Source organism: Erythrolamprus reginae, chromosome 2 (genome assembly GCF_031021105.1).
Source record: "Erythrolamprus reginae isolate rEryReg1 chromosome 2, rEryReg1.hap1, whole genome shotgun sequence".
NCBI lineage: Eukaryota > Metazoa > Chordata > Lepidosauria > Squamata > Dipsadidae > Erythrolamprus > Erythrolamprus reginae.
The window spans coordinates 91,023,228-91,039,449 of NC_091951.1; the positions used below are offsets into that span (position 1 = coordinate 91,023,228).

Here is a 16,222-nt window from a genome sequence, read left to right on the forward strand (position 1 = left end):
TCTTTTGGAGCATTATAGCTTAAGGTTCTTGTTTATCTTCATGCACCAAAATGTGTGAGAATCTGCTGTGAACACTGATTTGAATCCATAATTGAGTTGTGATGACATTTGATATACAGAAAGAAGAAACGGATGGAACAAAATGTTTCTTTAGTATTTAGGACAAGTGACATACTTATTATTATTATTATTATTATTATTATTATTATTATTATTATTTATTAGATTTGTATGTAGCCCCTCTCCGAAGACTTGGAGCAACTTTAAAAGGGCACCCTACAAAGCTTTGGAATTCAGCATAAATATACCATTGAGCACTACATGTTGGGTATGGTTGGTTAGCCAGTTTTGAATCCAACTAGTGGTGCTGCTGTCCAGCCCACATTTTTCTATTTTATTTAGTAGTAGGTTAAGTAGACCATAACCTACTACTAGATAAAGTAGAAAAATGTGGGATGGACAGCAACACCACCAGATGGATTGAAAACTGGCTAACCAACCACACTCATCATGGAGTGCTCAAAGATGATTAGGGGAGTGGAGGCTAAAACATATGAAGAATGGTTGCAGGAACTGGGTATGCCTAGGATTAGGGGAGACAAGACAGCAGTGTTCCAATATCTCAGGGGTTGCCACAAAGAAGAGGGAGTCAAGCTATTCTCTGAAACACCTGAGGGTAGAAGAAGCAATGGGTGAAAACTAAACAAGGAGAGAAGTAACTTAGAACTAAGGAGAAATTTCCTGACAGAATAATTAATATGTGGCACAGCTTGCCTCCAGACATTGTGAATGTTCCAACACTGGAAGTTTTTAAGATGTTGGATAACCATTTGACTGAAGTGGTGTAGGGTTCAACTAGAAAACCCCCAACTTCCCTTCCAACTCTGTTATTATTATACCATGTTGCCTTCACGTTTCAGCTGTATATTAGACATCTTTTTTGGCATAGACATTTTAAACCTGCACTTAAATGTATTTGTCGGTAAGCCATAATCAAATGAAATTAACTGAACATGTTATTAACACCTCAAAGGGATAAAATCAAGATCATTACTATCACTTTGTACTGCTTTGGTAAGACCACATTTGGAATATTGTGTCCATCTTTTGTCATGACACACAAAAAATATTTGCGATCTAGAAAGAGTGTGGAGAAGAACAACAGTGACGATAGTTAGAGGAGTGGAGGCTAAAATATGATGAACGATTTCAGGAACAAGACATATCTGGAAGGACTAGGGGTGTCATGAAAGCAGTCCTCCAATATTTGAGGGGCTATCGAAGAGAATTCGGCATCAATCTATTCTCCAATAGGCAAAGTACAGTATCAAAGACAGATCCAACAAAGAACTAAGAACATTCCTGATTATGAGAACTAAGTTAGTGAAATGGTTTGCCTCCAGAAGTTGTGGGTGCTCATTCATTGGAGGTTTTTAAGAAGAGAGCCATTTATCCAGAATTGTATAGGGCAGTGATGGCAAACTTTTTTCCGCTTGGGTACCAAAAGGGTGCACTTGCACGATAGTGCGCACACATGTGTCCATAATACAATGTACATTGGGCCTGTTTTTCACCTTCCCCAGATTTCAAGAGGCTTTCCTGAAGTCTGGGGAGGGCAAAAACGCCCCCCCCCCAACTCTCCCGCTCCTCTGGAATGCCAAAAATTAGCTGTCCAGCAGACACATCCACCTAGGACAATGCCTTACATGCCCTCAGATATGGCTTCACATGCTACCTGTGGCATATGTGCCATAGGTTCGCCATCACAGGGATAGGGGCTCCTGCTTGAGGTCCCTTCAGCAAACCTTCAAGGTCCCTTCCAAGTCTGTTATTCTGTATAAATTTTTCCTTTAAACTGTATACGCTAAGCATGCCAGCAATAAAGCTCTCCCTGGTGCAGTGAAGAGCTGCAATTTTTTTTACCACACTGTGGGCATGGCTTATTTTGTGGGCGTGGCTTGCTGGCCATGTGACCAGGTGGGAGTGGCTTGGTGATCATGTGACCAGGGGGAGTGGCTTAAATGTCATGTGACAGGCTTAAAGGTGGCCGACTTGACGTCACTCAAGTCAAGGGTTTGGGTTAGAGTTCCTGGCCTCTCCTCGCCTCAAAGAGATACAATTTCCCTATCTATTTACTATTACTGAACATCCAAAATATACTATTTAATTCTATGTACACATGCCATATGCGTACAAACATATTACACACAGGCACCCAAAATATACATTATCTACTATATAAACTGTATGTACAGTATATGTACACATACGCCTGCACACACAGCTCTTCTAAACTTATACACATTCAACCTCATTTAGTGTGATAGGAAAAACATACTCAGAGCCCAGAAGGGAAAAAAAAGGGGGGGGGGGGATTTCTACTGGTTCTGTGTACTTGACCATACCTGTAGGAGCCCATCATTGCCTTAGTAGATATTCAAGAATCAACATTATGTTTACAGATTTGATTTCAGTACTTTGGCAAAAACAAAGCAACAATATTGGAGAGGCTCCCTTATCATCACCTGGAGCAGGGGTCTCCAAACTTTTTACACAGGGGGCCAGTTCACTGTCCCTCAGACTGTTGGAGGGCCGGACTATAAAAAAAACCTATGCACACAGCACATACCTTACTTAAAGTAAAAAACAAAATGGGAACAAATACAATATTTAAAATAAAGAATAAGTAATTACGTAATTAATAATTAAGTAATAAAGTAATTTATACTTCTTTATTAACAAGTAAATTTAAACTTAAATCAACAAACTCCATTTCTCCTTCCTTCCTTCCTCTCCACTTCTCTCTTCCCTCTTCCTTTTCTCTCATTTGTTTCATTTTCCTCTCCCTCGTTCTTTCCCTCCATCATTTTCTCATTTTTCTTTTTTTCTCTTTCCATCTCTCCCTCTTCCTTTCTCTCTCCCTCTCTCCCTCTTTCTCTCTTCTCTCTTTCTCTCACTCACTTTCTAACTCTCCCTCTTTGTATCTCTCACACTTTCTCTCTCTCCCCCTCTCTCTGTTTCTCCCTTTCTATCTCTCCTCTTCATTTCTCTCTCCCTCTCTATTTCTCCCTCTTATTATATCGATCGGTAAAATCTCGTGTGCTGCTGCGGGCCGGTTATAAGACCTCAGCGGGCCGCATCCGGCCCATGGGCCGTAGTTTGGGGACCGCTGACCTGGAGAGTAAAACTGATCGTGGTATCCTTGATAACCAAACCAAGATAGGGTCTTGAATAGATGTGAACACACCAATGCAAGCTATATATATGTAGTGTACAAAACAGGGGAGGGGGGAGAGACAGATTCCATTGTGTATTGCAGACCTGCAAATATGATCTCTTTTGCAATTACATGAACACCAAATCATCTGGCCTCACAAGGTAAATTCAACCGCTTTGTAGAAATAGTTTCCATTAATTCCTGAGACATAAAATTTACCATAGCTGTTTATTAAGGAAATGGTCAATTGTATCAACATATAGTATATCTCAGTCTATTAAATCAGGGGTCTCCAACCGCCGGTCCGCGGACCGGGACCGGGCCGTTGGGGGTTTTCAGCCGGTCCGCGGCGCCAGGGCCCCCTCGGCCTTTCCGCGCTGCCCACCGCCCGCCCGATTTGCCCCCTCTGCTCCTCTGCCACCTCCTGCCTTTCACCGCAGCTCCTCCCGCACCCGGAACGCACGCCCTGCCCGCCTCACATTTGCCGAGAGGACTTTCGCCCCGGGCTCTCAGCAAGGGGGCTGCATGAGAGGCGGGGCCGGCGGAAGGTGATATTCAATGTCGGGGGCGCACGGGCGGTTTTGCGCGCGCTCCCTATCTCCCTACTAGCCCACTCGGAATACTGTATTCAAAATAAGAAAAGCCTTCGCCGGCAAAGGCTTTTCTTATTTTGAATACGTATTCCGAGTGGGCTAGCAGGGAGATAGGGAGCGCGCGCAAAACCGCCCGTGCGCCCCCGACATTGAATATCACCTTCCGCCGGCCCCGCCTCTCATGCAAACCCCCTTGCTGAGAGCCCGGGGCGAAAGTCCTCTCGGCAAATGTGAGGCGGGCAGGGCGTGCGCGCGTCACCGCTGAGAAGAACGGAGAGAGAATGAGAGTGAGTGAAAGCAACAGACAGCAAGATAGAGAGAAAGTGAGAAAGAGATAGTGAGAGAAAGGGGGGGGAGAGAAAGAGATAGCAAGAGAGAGAGAACAAGAGAGAGAAAGAGCGTGAGAAACAAAACAAGAGAGAAAGGAGTGAGAGAGAGAGAAAGCAAAAGAGACAGAAAGAAAACAAGAGAGAGAAAGTGAGAAGAAGAGAGAGAAAGAGGGGGAGAGAGAGAGAAAGAGAGAGGGGGGAGAGAGAGAAAGAGAGGGAGAAAGAGAGGGAAAGGGGGGAGAGATAGCAAGAGAGGGAGAGAGAAAGAGAGAGGGAAAGGGGGAGAGAGGGGGGAGAGAAAGAGGAGATAAAGGAAGAGGAGAGAGAGAAAGGAAGAGAAAGAAAGAAAGAGGGATAGAAAGAGAGAGAGAGTGAGAGATGCTCAGTGAGCCTTTCTTTGAAGTTGCCTTTCTTTCTTTCTTTCTTTCTTTTTCTTTCTTGCTCTTTTTCTTTCTCTCTTTTACCTTTCCTTCCTCTATTTCTTTTCTTTCTCCTTCCTACCTTCTTCCCTCCCTCCCTCCAGTCCTTCCTCTCTTACTCTCCCCTTTCATAAGTTTCCTTGCTTCCTTCCTCTGTTCCTGTACCTTCCCTCTTTCCTTCTTCCTTCCTTCCTTCCTTCCTTCCTTTCCTCCCTTCCTTTCCTCCCTCCATTTCTTGCTTTCCTTTTCCTTCCTCCCTTCTTTCCTCCCTCATTCCCTTCTTTCACTCCTTCCTCTCTTACTCTCCCCTTTCACACCTTTCTTTGCTTCTTTGCACCCTTCTTCTGTTCCTGTCCCTTCCCTCTTTCCTTCCTTCCTTCCCACCCTCCGTCCATTCATTCACCCATTCCTCTCTTGATCGCCCCTTTTACGGCGCCGCTGACAGCTAGCTCCCCCCCCCCACCGGGCCATGGAAAACTGGTCTAGCTGAAAGCCGGTCCCTGGTGCAAAAAAGGTTGGGGACCTCTGTATTAAATAAATACTCAAAACAGGTTGCTTTAAAAATACTTTAATTTTTAGAAAATACAGCATTCAAAACAGTATGCCCTGCCTCCCCCATAATTTCCAAATTTACATCATCGTATAGCCCAGTCAGGAATGTGCATCTCCCAAACTCCAAACCTTGATTCTTACGGAAGCTTTGATAAGTTACTAGCATGGATAAAGAAACAATCACTCCTAGCTTGCTTTTCATCTGCAGCGAGTTATACACAATGGCCAATGAAAACTACTTACACTGTCAACCATGTAGTCAATAAGACGTTCTTTTAGTGTGCTAGAGATGTCACAGACAGGAAGGAATAGAGTATTAGCGTGGTCTTACATACAATTCTTGAAAAATTATTTTGGGATTCCTATAAAATTTTATTTCTATGAGAAGTATGTTCTTGCATTCACTCAATATTTTGCAGTATTAGTCAGATCTAATACATGTTTTGATTAAGCGTTCATCCTGGATATAAATAGCAAGATACATTCTGATCCAAGCTAACTGGTTCCAGACGCTATTCCAGGATGGGGAGTCGTTTCTACATTTTTGTGGAGCTTTTTTTGCTACTTGGCAAGCATGTTGATGGTAAGTTTGTAAGATCACATAACTGCAAAGAAAACTAAGTTCTGGAGTCTATCTGAGTATTAAGCCTCCCTATCCTGGAATAGTCTCTATTTAATAGTCTTAATAATAGTCTTAATAATAATCTCTATAGTCTCTAGCTTAGATCGGAAAATAGGGTGAGGGAGGGGCAGGGAGAATTGATTTTGATAGAATAGACAGATCACTATGATTCGCACACTGCATAACTGATTTTATTGGTCTTCTAACCAACAAATAAGAAAAGGGATTCACCAGCCACGAACACAATATGAGTATGCATAATGTGGCAGCAGATACTAAGATCAGATAAACAGCTGAGAAGCAGCTCTTTTCAAGGCTGAGGGACTTCATTGAGAAGGGGAAAGGGTGGGTTGTAGAGGGTCAGCTCGAGACGCAGGCTGTTTGCCTTCTTCACGGATGTTCTGATCAGTCCTCATTTATAACTGTCATGTACTTGAGCAAGGGGTCCCCAAACCTGGCAACTTTAAGACTCCTGGACTTCAACTCCCAGAATTCTCCAGCTGGAAAATTCTGGGAGTTGAAGTCTACAAGTCTCAAAGTTGCCAAGTTTGAAGACTTCTGCATTTGAGACTACTTGACTAATCCACCATCATTGCTATTTGATATTTGGCAATAATACCACAAAGGAATAGCTTCATAATAATTTGACGGAGTAAAAGATGTAAAACAAAGGCAGTGCTTGCTTCCTTTTCTGCCCCATTTGTTGGAATCATGTGGATTGGTTAATTAATACAAAGTGAAAATGCCAACCGTAGTCATCCAAATATGCTTTATATCTCACCACGAACCCAAAGAAATGTGTGTTCAGGATCAGAGTAATAGCTGTTATCAGTTTTGGAATGGCAAATATTTGCTCTTCTACATCAAAATAGAATAGTATTCTGCATAAAAAAGTATTCTGCCTCTTATTGGTGGGGAGAATGCAATACATAGAAGAAAAAAATACAGGAAAACTTAATATAGAATATAAAATTTGCCTTGGGGGAAAAGGGTAAAATGATAAATCATATTATTACAAGAGTGTAGCACTCTCAGCAAACACTTAAAATGAAAGTAGCAAAGCTACCTCTGCATATATGATGCAGAAACTGCAGAGGTCCAAGTCCAAGTATTATAGAAAGCTATCACAATCTCTAGATTTAGGTGAACTGATTGAGATTTGGTCACAGTAAAAATAAAATATTTAAAGAAATCATTGTGCCAAAGATCAACAATATAGTTAGATCCTTCAAAATATCCAAAGAACCACCAATTCTTAAAAAAAAATATATATCAAAATGTTGGTGTGCTATGTCGAAATTTTGTATTTTAGTTGCTGATCCCTGCATATGCCTATTTAAAGCAGAACCTTGCTGTTTGAACATGTTTTAGGACAAACCTTAAATTTAATTATTATCTTAGAATTATATACTGGATGCAAGATCTGTTTATTTCTGAACACTACAGAGACCTCAATTATAAAGACATCTGTTCCAAGAACTTCCAAAAAACCTAAGATGCAAAAGATGAAGTATTAAAAAAATTCAGGAAAAATTAACATTTAGACTTATCTATCAAATGATGATGCGTACCATCACAGACATTTTCATTTGGATTCCTGCAATGAGTAGGGGATTGGAACTGAATGTTTAAATTTTGCCCTATTTTGAGAATCTATGATTTATTTTTATTTTTTTTAAAGAATCTGTGATTCAATTTTTTTTCCCATACAGAACACTTGGGACTTTGGCAAAGCCTACTCTTTCTTTCTTAAATTGCAGGTCAGTCCCATCAGGGAAAAGAGCGACTTAGAGCATATTCAGGCTTGCTCTTCCACAAATTCTACTTCACTCAAGGCTACCATACCAATACCATACGATTGACTATGTAAATACAAAAAAAAAGGCTTGTAATTTCAGAGGGAGTTGTTTGCTTGCATGAGATATAAAATTACTCTTTGGGGGTCAGACATAGGAACTTTCATTAGGGATATAAAATTCATCTGCTCTAATGAGTTTTCAGAAGCTCCCAATCCCAAGGTCACAATTGTGACTTGAACTTTTTGTCAGTAGATCACAGTCTGCTTCTCCTTTATACTTTCAAAGCTGATCAAGACTCTTCCCAGACTCCTTGGCAGTTAAAATGCCCATCTATCATCATGTATATGGGTAACAATTGCATGCCATGGGCTATCCTTTCCTTCCACCTGGTTTTCATGGATCTAAAACAATTAAGTCTTGGTAGAAAGTCTCTAACACATGGAGTGAACAGTCCTCTGGGCAAAGTACATTCTGTGAAAAACAGAGCCCATCAGCATTCAGTGGCCAATGAAAGTGCTAATGTCCCTTTGGCCTGGCAAAGCTCTATCACATAATTAAAGATCTATGACAAGGGGATGCATTGGTTGGGTGTCATGATCTAGGATTAGGACAAACAACTAAGTAAATGTGAGAAGGTCAAGGACCAAGGGACATTTACTTTAGATGCCCAGCGTGGATGGGCAAAAAACTCAAAAGCAACACAAAAAACAGATCAGGAAAGAATTTGCTTTCCCAGTTAAGTCAGAGGACGATCTCAGTTAAATCAATGCTGTACTAGGCTGTCAACTAGCACATGTGGAAAGCGTGACCTGGGAAAGCGTATGAGAGCTACCCGTGAGGCTATTCTTGCCATCTTGATGTAGTTAAGTGGAAATGATGCTGATAAGGGCAGGGTAACAATTATGCTCCCAGTTCCTAACTGTCCATGTGTCTATCCTAGGCTGTAACATCACACAACGAGCCATCAAGACATAAGGCAGGGAAGAAAGAAAGGCAGTGTAATTAGCTTTCTGCAAATCAGAAAAGAAGCAGAGCATCTTTTTAAGAGAAATCCAACCCATCACTGGATTTGTGATGGATATTTACCCCCACAAACAGTAAGGCCTAGAATGGGATTATCAGGACTCTTGAACAAAATGAGTTTTACTTCTACAGTAGCTTGGGAAACGAAAGAGTTTCTTAAAACCCGAACAACACTCTACTTTGGAGGAAATCTATTTTTTTAGCACTATCCCCATCCCCTCAAATCCACTCTACCTCAAAAACAACCCATGGAACATACTGCTCTTTGCCTTAACCAATAGGCTACTGACCACCACATCAAATACTAGGGAAACAGACTCCCTTGCTAAGGGCAAAATGGCTTTGACAGGAGGGATTGCCACTAAGTTATTGTTATCATACAAACCGGGCACCTCTCTTTGATGGGGGTCACAGCACCCAAGATAGAAGTCTATAACTCTCTCAGATGAGAGGCAAACAGAATTCTTTGAGTGGTGCAGATTCCAAGTAAAACAGGCCACAAGATGAAGCAATAACAGGAGCATCTATTGTAAGAAATATTTAAAAAAACAAAGAACAAAAAGCTCTAGGGCACCCCTTCCCCCTAGATTTATATCACCATAGAGCAAAAGGAAAGGAAAAAAATTAGAGCATGCCTTCTTCTTCTTCCTCTTCCTCTCTGTCCCCCGATTCCAACCCTCCCACCCTGTTAATGAAACCGATGGACATGACTTTGAGAAAAGAAGTAGGGAAAGGCTCTGGAGTTCAGTGGACAGGCTCAAATGCAGAGAAGTGGATTTCCTTGGAGCTGCAATGCTAGAGGCTGACCCATCCTCTGGGTTTAACTGTCTTCTCCGTTCTCGCCTGGTCCTTTGATAAGTCGCTTCTGTCCCCTTTTGCCCACCGGACCTTTTGGCTTGGCAAAAGCCTGCTTGAAGGCATGCTGCTTGGGATGGACCTCATCATACAGGAACTCAGCGGTCAGCTCAGCTCCATCATCAATTTCAATCTGATACAAAAGAGAAAGGAAAAGGCTTAGATCTGGCTACCGAGAACGTGAAACCAACTGAGATTGGGACTTTCTTCTCAGTAATGGTATTCTGTAGTATTAGTATTAGTATTAGTAGTAGTAGTAATAATAATAATAATAATAATAATAATAATAATAAACAAAACAACAACAGTAATAATAATGATAATGATAATAATAATAATAACAACAACAACAACAACAACAAATGCTGTAATAAGAACAAATGCTGTCAAAGCCAGAATTGAAAAATCAACAGACTCTGTAAAGAAACAGATGAAACAATCGATCACATACTCAGCTGCTGCAAAAAGATCGCACAGACTGACTACAAGCATAGACATGATGCTGTGGCACAGATGATCCACTGGAACTTGTGCCGGAATTACCATTTACCAGTGGCAAAGAACTGGTGGGATCATAAGCCCGAAAAAGTGGTCGAAAATGAGCAAGCAAAACTACTGTGGGACTTCCGACTTCAGACTGACCGAATTCTGAAGCATAACACACCAGACATTGTGATCGTGGAGAAAAAGAAAGTATGGATCATCAACATTGCAATCCCAGGGGACAGCAGAATTGAGGAGAAGCAGCTAGAGAAATTAGTGAAATACGAAGATCTAAAAATCGAGCTGCAATGACTCTGACATAAGCCAGTGAAAGTGGTCCCAGTCGTACTTGGCACACTGGGCGCAGTACCAAAGGATCTCAGCGGACATTTGAAAACCATCGGAATTGACAAAATCTCCATCTGTCAATTGCAAAAGGCCGCTTTACTGGGATCTGCAAACATAATTCGCCGCTTCATCAGCAGTCCTAGGTGCTTGGGAAGTGCCCGACTGGTGATGAAATATGAAATCCAGCATAGTGATCTCGTTTGTTGTGTTGTATTGACATAATAATAATAAATAATTTATTAGATTTGTATGCCGCCCCTCTCTGAAGCTTTCCAGCTTTCACTCTGATCTGCTCTACTCCTACTTCACTGGCCCATTTCTAAACTTGTTTTGGTTTTATTTTAAGGATTTGCACATTTCTTCTTCTCTTTAGAGTTGTGTTCACTAAAGCCTAATTGTAATTTTCATATTGTCCATGCTATTAGGACACCTCTTTCTAGCATGTCCTTCCAACAACCCATGTGGTGGCTTCAATCTTCATCACCCTCTTTCATACTGGTTGAAACTCTAACAATCTAGTTACAATGGAAGAGGATTTGTTTTTCTTCCAGATGCTTATGAATCCAGAGGACAAAGACTTACCTTCTTTGCAATTTCTAGGCAGAAATCTTGCTCTATGGAGTCGAGCAATCGGCTCTTGCAGCTAGAATACAGCATACGCTCTTTGATGCTACATTTGTAACCAGGCATGGAGTAGATAAACACTAGGAGAAAGAAAAAGGCAGATTGGGCATTCTTAGATCCCTGTAAAATTAATTCCACTAATCTAGAAATAATTGCCATTGCATGCCATAATAGCATGTGACAAAACAAATAAAGTTGTATTTGTACACTGTTTATATATTGCACAGATGAAACGATACCAATTTTTATTATACCTAAAATCCATTGCACATGAATTGGGCATTGATTTTAGAAACAAATTTCTCATTAAAACTTTCCCCATGTTGGCTGTGAATTCAAATCTGTCTTTTGTTTTAGGGCTGGCATGAAGTTGTTTAAATGTCTATGGAGATTTTCAGTCATTCCAGGTCATGGTTGCTCTTTTCAAAAGTCCAGTTGGACCATGTGTTTTCCCGCTGAGTAAGAAGAATTTTTAAAATCTCTTCTTCCTCAAGGAAAAAACCCCACATAGCCCAGTTGCCTTTTGAAAAGAGCACCTTTGAGATGAAGTTGTTGAGTTTTACTCTGCATTTCTAGGCTGTGTGTAGGAATATTTTTACTCCTTCTATTGAGGGTTTTCTAGAGCTGATCAGAAGAGATTGATCTTAGGTAGAGAGGTGGAAGAATTTCCCAGCCTGGGGATGCCAGGAGATTTATCCATTGTAATTATTGAGGATGCTTGGATAAGGAATCCACCAGAGAGGTTGTGAAACTCAGATGGCAGCATCATTCTAAGGCAGGGGTCTCCAATTTTGGCAATTTTAAGACTTGTGAACTTCAACTCCCAGAATTCCTCAGCCAAGCAAAGCTGGATGAGGAATTCTGGGAGTTGAAGTCCACAAGTCTTAAAATTGCCAAGGTTGGAGACCCCTGTTCTAGAGGGTAATGAAAATACCCACTCTATGTCAAAATCAGGGATGAAATGTTACTGGTTCAGGCGTACTGGTAGTGGCAGCTGCCAATGGTTCAGAGAACTGGTAGCGGCAGCAGTGTGAGGCTCCGCCCACCCACCGCCATTTCCATTTTTTAACCATCTGCACATGCGCAAAGCCTTCGGTACAAACGCAGATGGTGAAAAAGTGTATGTGATGGCGGTGCCAATAGGGAAGGAAAGTGGATTTGACCACTGGTCCAAAGAGAGGAGTGAAACCTTTCCTCATATGTAGCTTACCTACTGACTCCAAATAATCTCCCTCATGGGAGTGTTTATAGAGAAAGAAGTGGTAGCGAGCAGAATCCTGAGGAATTCTTCTAGGCAGATCAGCGATTTCCGTAGCCTTTGTGTGGACCAGTTCTATGGTCTCCTCCTCCAGGTTCAGCTTCTGTTGAAACAAAGGCAAGAGGAAACTAGAATAACAATGAGGTGGAAACTCCAACAGGGCAACTTGCGCAAGCCGATCGGGCACAGAAAGGAGCAAAACCTGGGACAATTAAACTGAAAGCTCCCCCCCCCCCCCCCTTCCAGCCCTGCCCAAGAATCCCTTACCAGCTGGATGTAATTGATTTTGTTCTGCTTTAGTTGCTGAATGGCTTGCTGTGCATCTGGTTGCAAAGGGAAAGCCAGGCCTTGGAGGGTCTGGTGTTTGCTTTCTACGCTGATTTCAGTTTTGACCTGGCAACAGGGGCACAAAAAGAAAAAAAAGACTGAAGTGAAACCCTGCATGCATTTCCTTTTATATCCTTGCATTTATTTTGCACTTTTGTTCATTGAAGGAAGTTAACCCCCTCTAAAATGAAAGAGATACAAGAAAGAGGGAGATGTAGTAGACAAAACCATGCGAGTAGCATCCAGAAGTGTAGGGATCCTTTAGGGAAAGAGCCATTGTAATAATGCTCTTCCTTTCCTTCTCCTTCCCTTTAGGACTAGAGAGTTTAAAGAATCTCTCTCTCTCTCTCTCTTTTATTATTTATTTTATTAATCAGATTTGTATGCCGCCCCTCTCCGCAGACTCGGGGCGGCTCACAGCAATGTAAACAATACAATAGCAATGTACAGCAATACAATGTAAACAAATCTAATATTTAAGTTAATTTAAAACCCCAATTTAAAAACCAAACATACATACTAGCATATGGGCCTATAAGCCTAGGGGGAAAGAAAGTATCAATTCCCCCATGCCTGATGACAGAGGTGGGTTTTAAGGAGCTTGCAAAAGGCTAGGAGGGTGGGGGCAACTCTGATATCCGGGGAGAGTTGGTTCCAAAGGGTCAGGGCCGCCACAGAGAAGGCTCTTCCCCTGGGTCCCGCCAAACGTGTGTTTGTGAGCAGATTACAAAATTCTGTGAAAGAGAGAGGTGGGATGGACTGAGATGAATATTGAGACCTCTCCTCTCAAGTCCAAACAGAACTAAGTCCATTGGGTTGAATGGGGCTGTTTACCAGATAAGTGTGTTTATGGTTCCAGCCTTAGGAAGGAGGGAGAATATACGAAGGCTGGGAAATGGCCAGAACAAATGAGGCTTGTGGATGGATCGCAAAGAGAGAGGTCCCTTGTGCTTTATTAGTTGTGAAGAAAAAAGAAATCCATCAAGTGTAGTTTGCATGGCCTGCTGAAATTCCATTCTCTACTCAACTGTTGAAGCTACCCTGCCCTCTTTTGTCTTTGCCCAAGCAAGAATGAACAGAAAAGCAGGAGGTACAATACACACTGGTTGGCATTTACACAGATGTAAATCCCAGAATTAAATGGGGTTACACCCACATTTTACATGCCTTTGATTGTATTGTGTGCAGAATTTGTTGGGCAAGGGACTTATCTTTTGACCGCCCACATCCTTCATGGAGGTTTCTCAGATTTCTAAAGAGGCAGCCTTTTTTTCGAAAGACAGCCCTTGTTAGACAGCTCTTTCTAGGGCAATGCAATGTGATGCCTAATATAGAAGAAGAAGGCTTCATGTTTTGGAAGTGAGCAGAAAAGGAAATCTCAGATATGACTGGCTTTATAACCATTCCGGACAAAAACTAGGTCTGGTGGGCATGACAAAGGGAAAAAAAATATTTTCCCTTTGAATGGCAGCTTGTAAGGAAAATAGGGAATGGATTTTCCCCCATCAGCTACAGCAACGATTAACCAATTTTGTAAAGCTAAAGAGGTTAACACTGAGTAAGACACATACTTTTTTAAAGCTACCTCTTTGGATCACTTCTGGCAAGAATCAATTCATTAGGTGAGACAGAGTGACATTGGAAAAGCAACATCAGCATCCTTTTTCCCCCCTTAAAATAATTAACAGTACAAAAGCAGCTTTATAGGCTCCACACAGAATCAACCGAGGGAAAATCATTAGATTTTAGTTTCATGCTTCATAGAGGACAAAAACTAGGTCGCATGCTTCAATGAGTAACAAACAAAATATCACTTGTAAAATAGAATTGCTAGGTCTACTTTTCATTAAGGATTGGAAGTGACATTTGCAGATATATGAAACATTCAAATTTTTTTATTTCTAGTCTCTAGAATAGTCTAATCCAGTGTTGGCAAACCTTTTCGACACTGAGTGCTGAACTGGGAGCACGCATGGGCGTTTGGGAAAGTGCCAGAAACCGGAAGAGTGCTTTCCCCAGGATGCATACTCGTACCAGGAAGATGCATTTTTGGCATGCTTGTAGGTGCCGGAAACCAGAAGCTCAGCTTCCCAGCATACACATGTGTACCGGGCAGCTGTTCTTCTGGTTTCTGGTGCTCCCGCGCACACGAAGACCAGCTGGTCGGAGCGCCGGAACCTGGAAGAGTAACGGGTGATGGTTGGCATGCCTGGAGAGATGGCTCGGGGTGCCACTCCCAACACTTGTGCCATAGGTTTCACCACCACTGATCTAGTCTCTTACTTCTAATCCGAGTTAACCCACGTAATTTTTATTTTATTTACAGATTTCTACCCTCAAAAGTTCTGAAGCAGTTGAGACTGGGGTTTGTGGGTTTTTTTGCCTCCTTAATAAAATTGTAGACTTCCACCCAGATATAGTCTGGATTAATTTATATGCAAGAACATATGATTGACACAACTATATCAAAATGATATGTGCATTAAATGGTATTATTTATTGTAGATGATGCTAAAAATGTGTAGCTAAATTTGTACCCAATTATAAACTTCTTTATTTTTTTTAAGAATGATGTCATATTCATATGGAGAGCCTTGATGGTGCATTGGTTAGAATGCAGTACTGCAGGCTACTTCAGCTGTCAAGGTTGACTCAGCCTTCCATCTTTCCGAGATGGGTTAATCCCTGGATAGTTCAATGGATTTGCAGCTGGCTGAAGCGTAGACATCACAGAGTTATTGTTAACGGCGAGTATTCTGAGCAGAGTCAGGTTACAAGCGGTGTGCCACAAGGGTCTGTTCTGGGTCCTATTCCTTTTAATATGTTTGTGAGTGACATAGGGGAAGGTTTGGTAGGGAAGGTTTGCCTATTTGCCGATGACTCTAAAGTGTGCAATAGGGTTGATATTCCTGGAGGCGTCTGTAATATGGTAAATGATTTAGCTTTACTAGATAAATGGTCAAAGCAATGGAAACTGCAGTTTAATGTTTCCAAATGTAAAATAATGCACTTGGGGAAAAGGAATCCTCAATCTGAGTATTGTATCCGCAGTTCTGTGTTAGCAAATACTTCAGAAGAAAAGGATTTAGGGGTAGTGATTTCTGACAGTCTCAAAATGGGTGAACAGTGCAGTCAGGCGGTAGGGAAAGCAAGTAGGATGCTTGGCTGCATAGCTAGAGGTATAACAAGCAGGAAGAGGGAGATTATGATCCCGCTATATAGAATGCTGGTGAGACCACATTTGGAATACTGTGTTCAGTTCTGGAGACCTCACCTACAAAAAGATATTGACAAAATTGAACGGGTCCAAAGACGGGCTACAAGAATGGTGGAAGGTCTTAAGCATAAAACGTATCAGGAAAGACTTAATGAACTCAATCTGTATAGTCTGGAGGACAGAAGGAAAAGGCGGGACATGATCGAAACATTTAAATATATTAAAGGGTTAAATAAGGTCCAGGAGGGATGTGTTTTTAATAGGAAAGTGAACACAAGAACAAGGGGACACAATCTGAAGTTAGTTGGGGGAAAGATCAAAAGCAACATGAGAAAATATTATTTTACTGAAAGAATAGTAGATCCTTGGAACAAACTTCCAGCAGACGTGGTAGATAAATCCACAGTAACTGAATTTAAACATGCCTGGGATAAACACATATCCATCCTAAGATAAAATACAGAAAATAGTATAAGGGCAGACTAGATGGACCAGGAGGTCTTTTTCTGCCGTCAGACTTCTATGTTTCTATGTTTCTATGGGTAAAATGAGGACC

The 16,222-nt window shown here is 41.6% G+C and overlaps 1 protein-coding gene across 1 annotated transcript in view; it reads right to left on the reverse strand.

Annotated features, from left to right (window-relative positions):
* Positions 1-5,110: 5,110 nt before the first annotated feature.
* TWF2 (twinfilin actin binding protein 2) overlaps positions 5,111-16,222 on the reverse strand; it is a 94,061-nt gene continuing 82,949 nt past the window's right edge. The window contains exons 6-9 of the mRNA XM_070738675.1: positions 12,390-12,515; positions 12,075-12,225; positions 10,823-10,944; positions 5,111-9,542 (exon numbers count right to left, since the gene is read on the reverse strand). Coding sequence (XP_070594776.1) covers positions 9,375-9,542; positions 10,823-10,944; positions 12,075-12,225; positions 12,390-12,515 — 567 coding nt within the window. The 3' untranslated portion in view covers positions 5,111-9,374. The remainder of the gene's footprint in view (positions 9,543-10,822; positions 10,945-12,074; positions 12,226-12,389; positions 12,516-16,222) is intronic.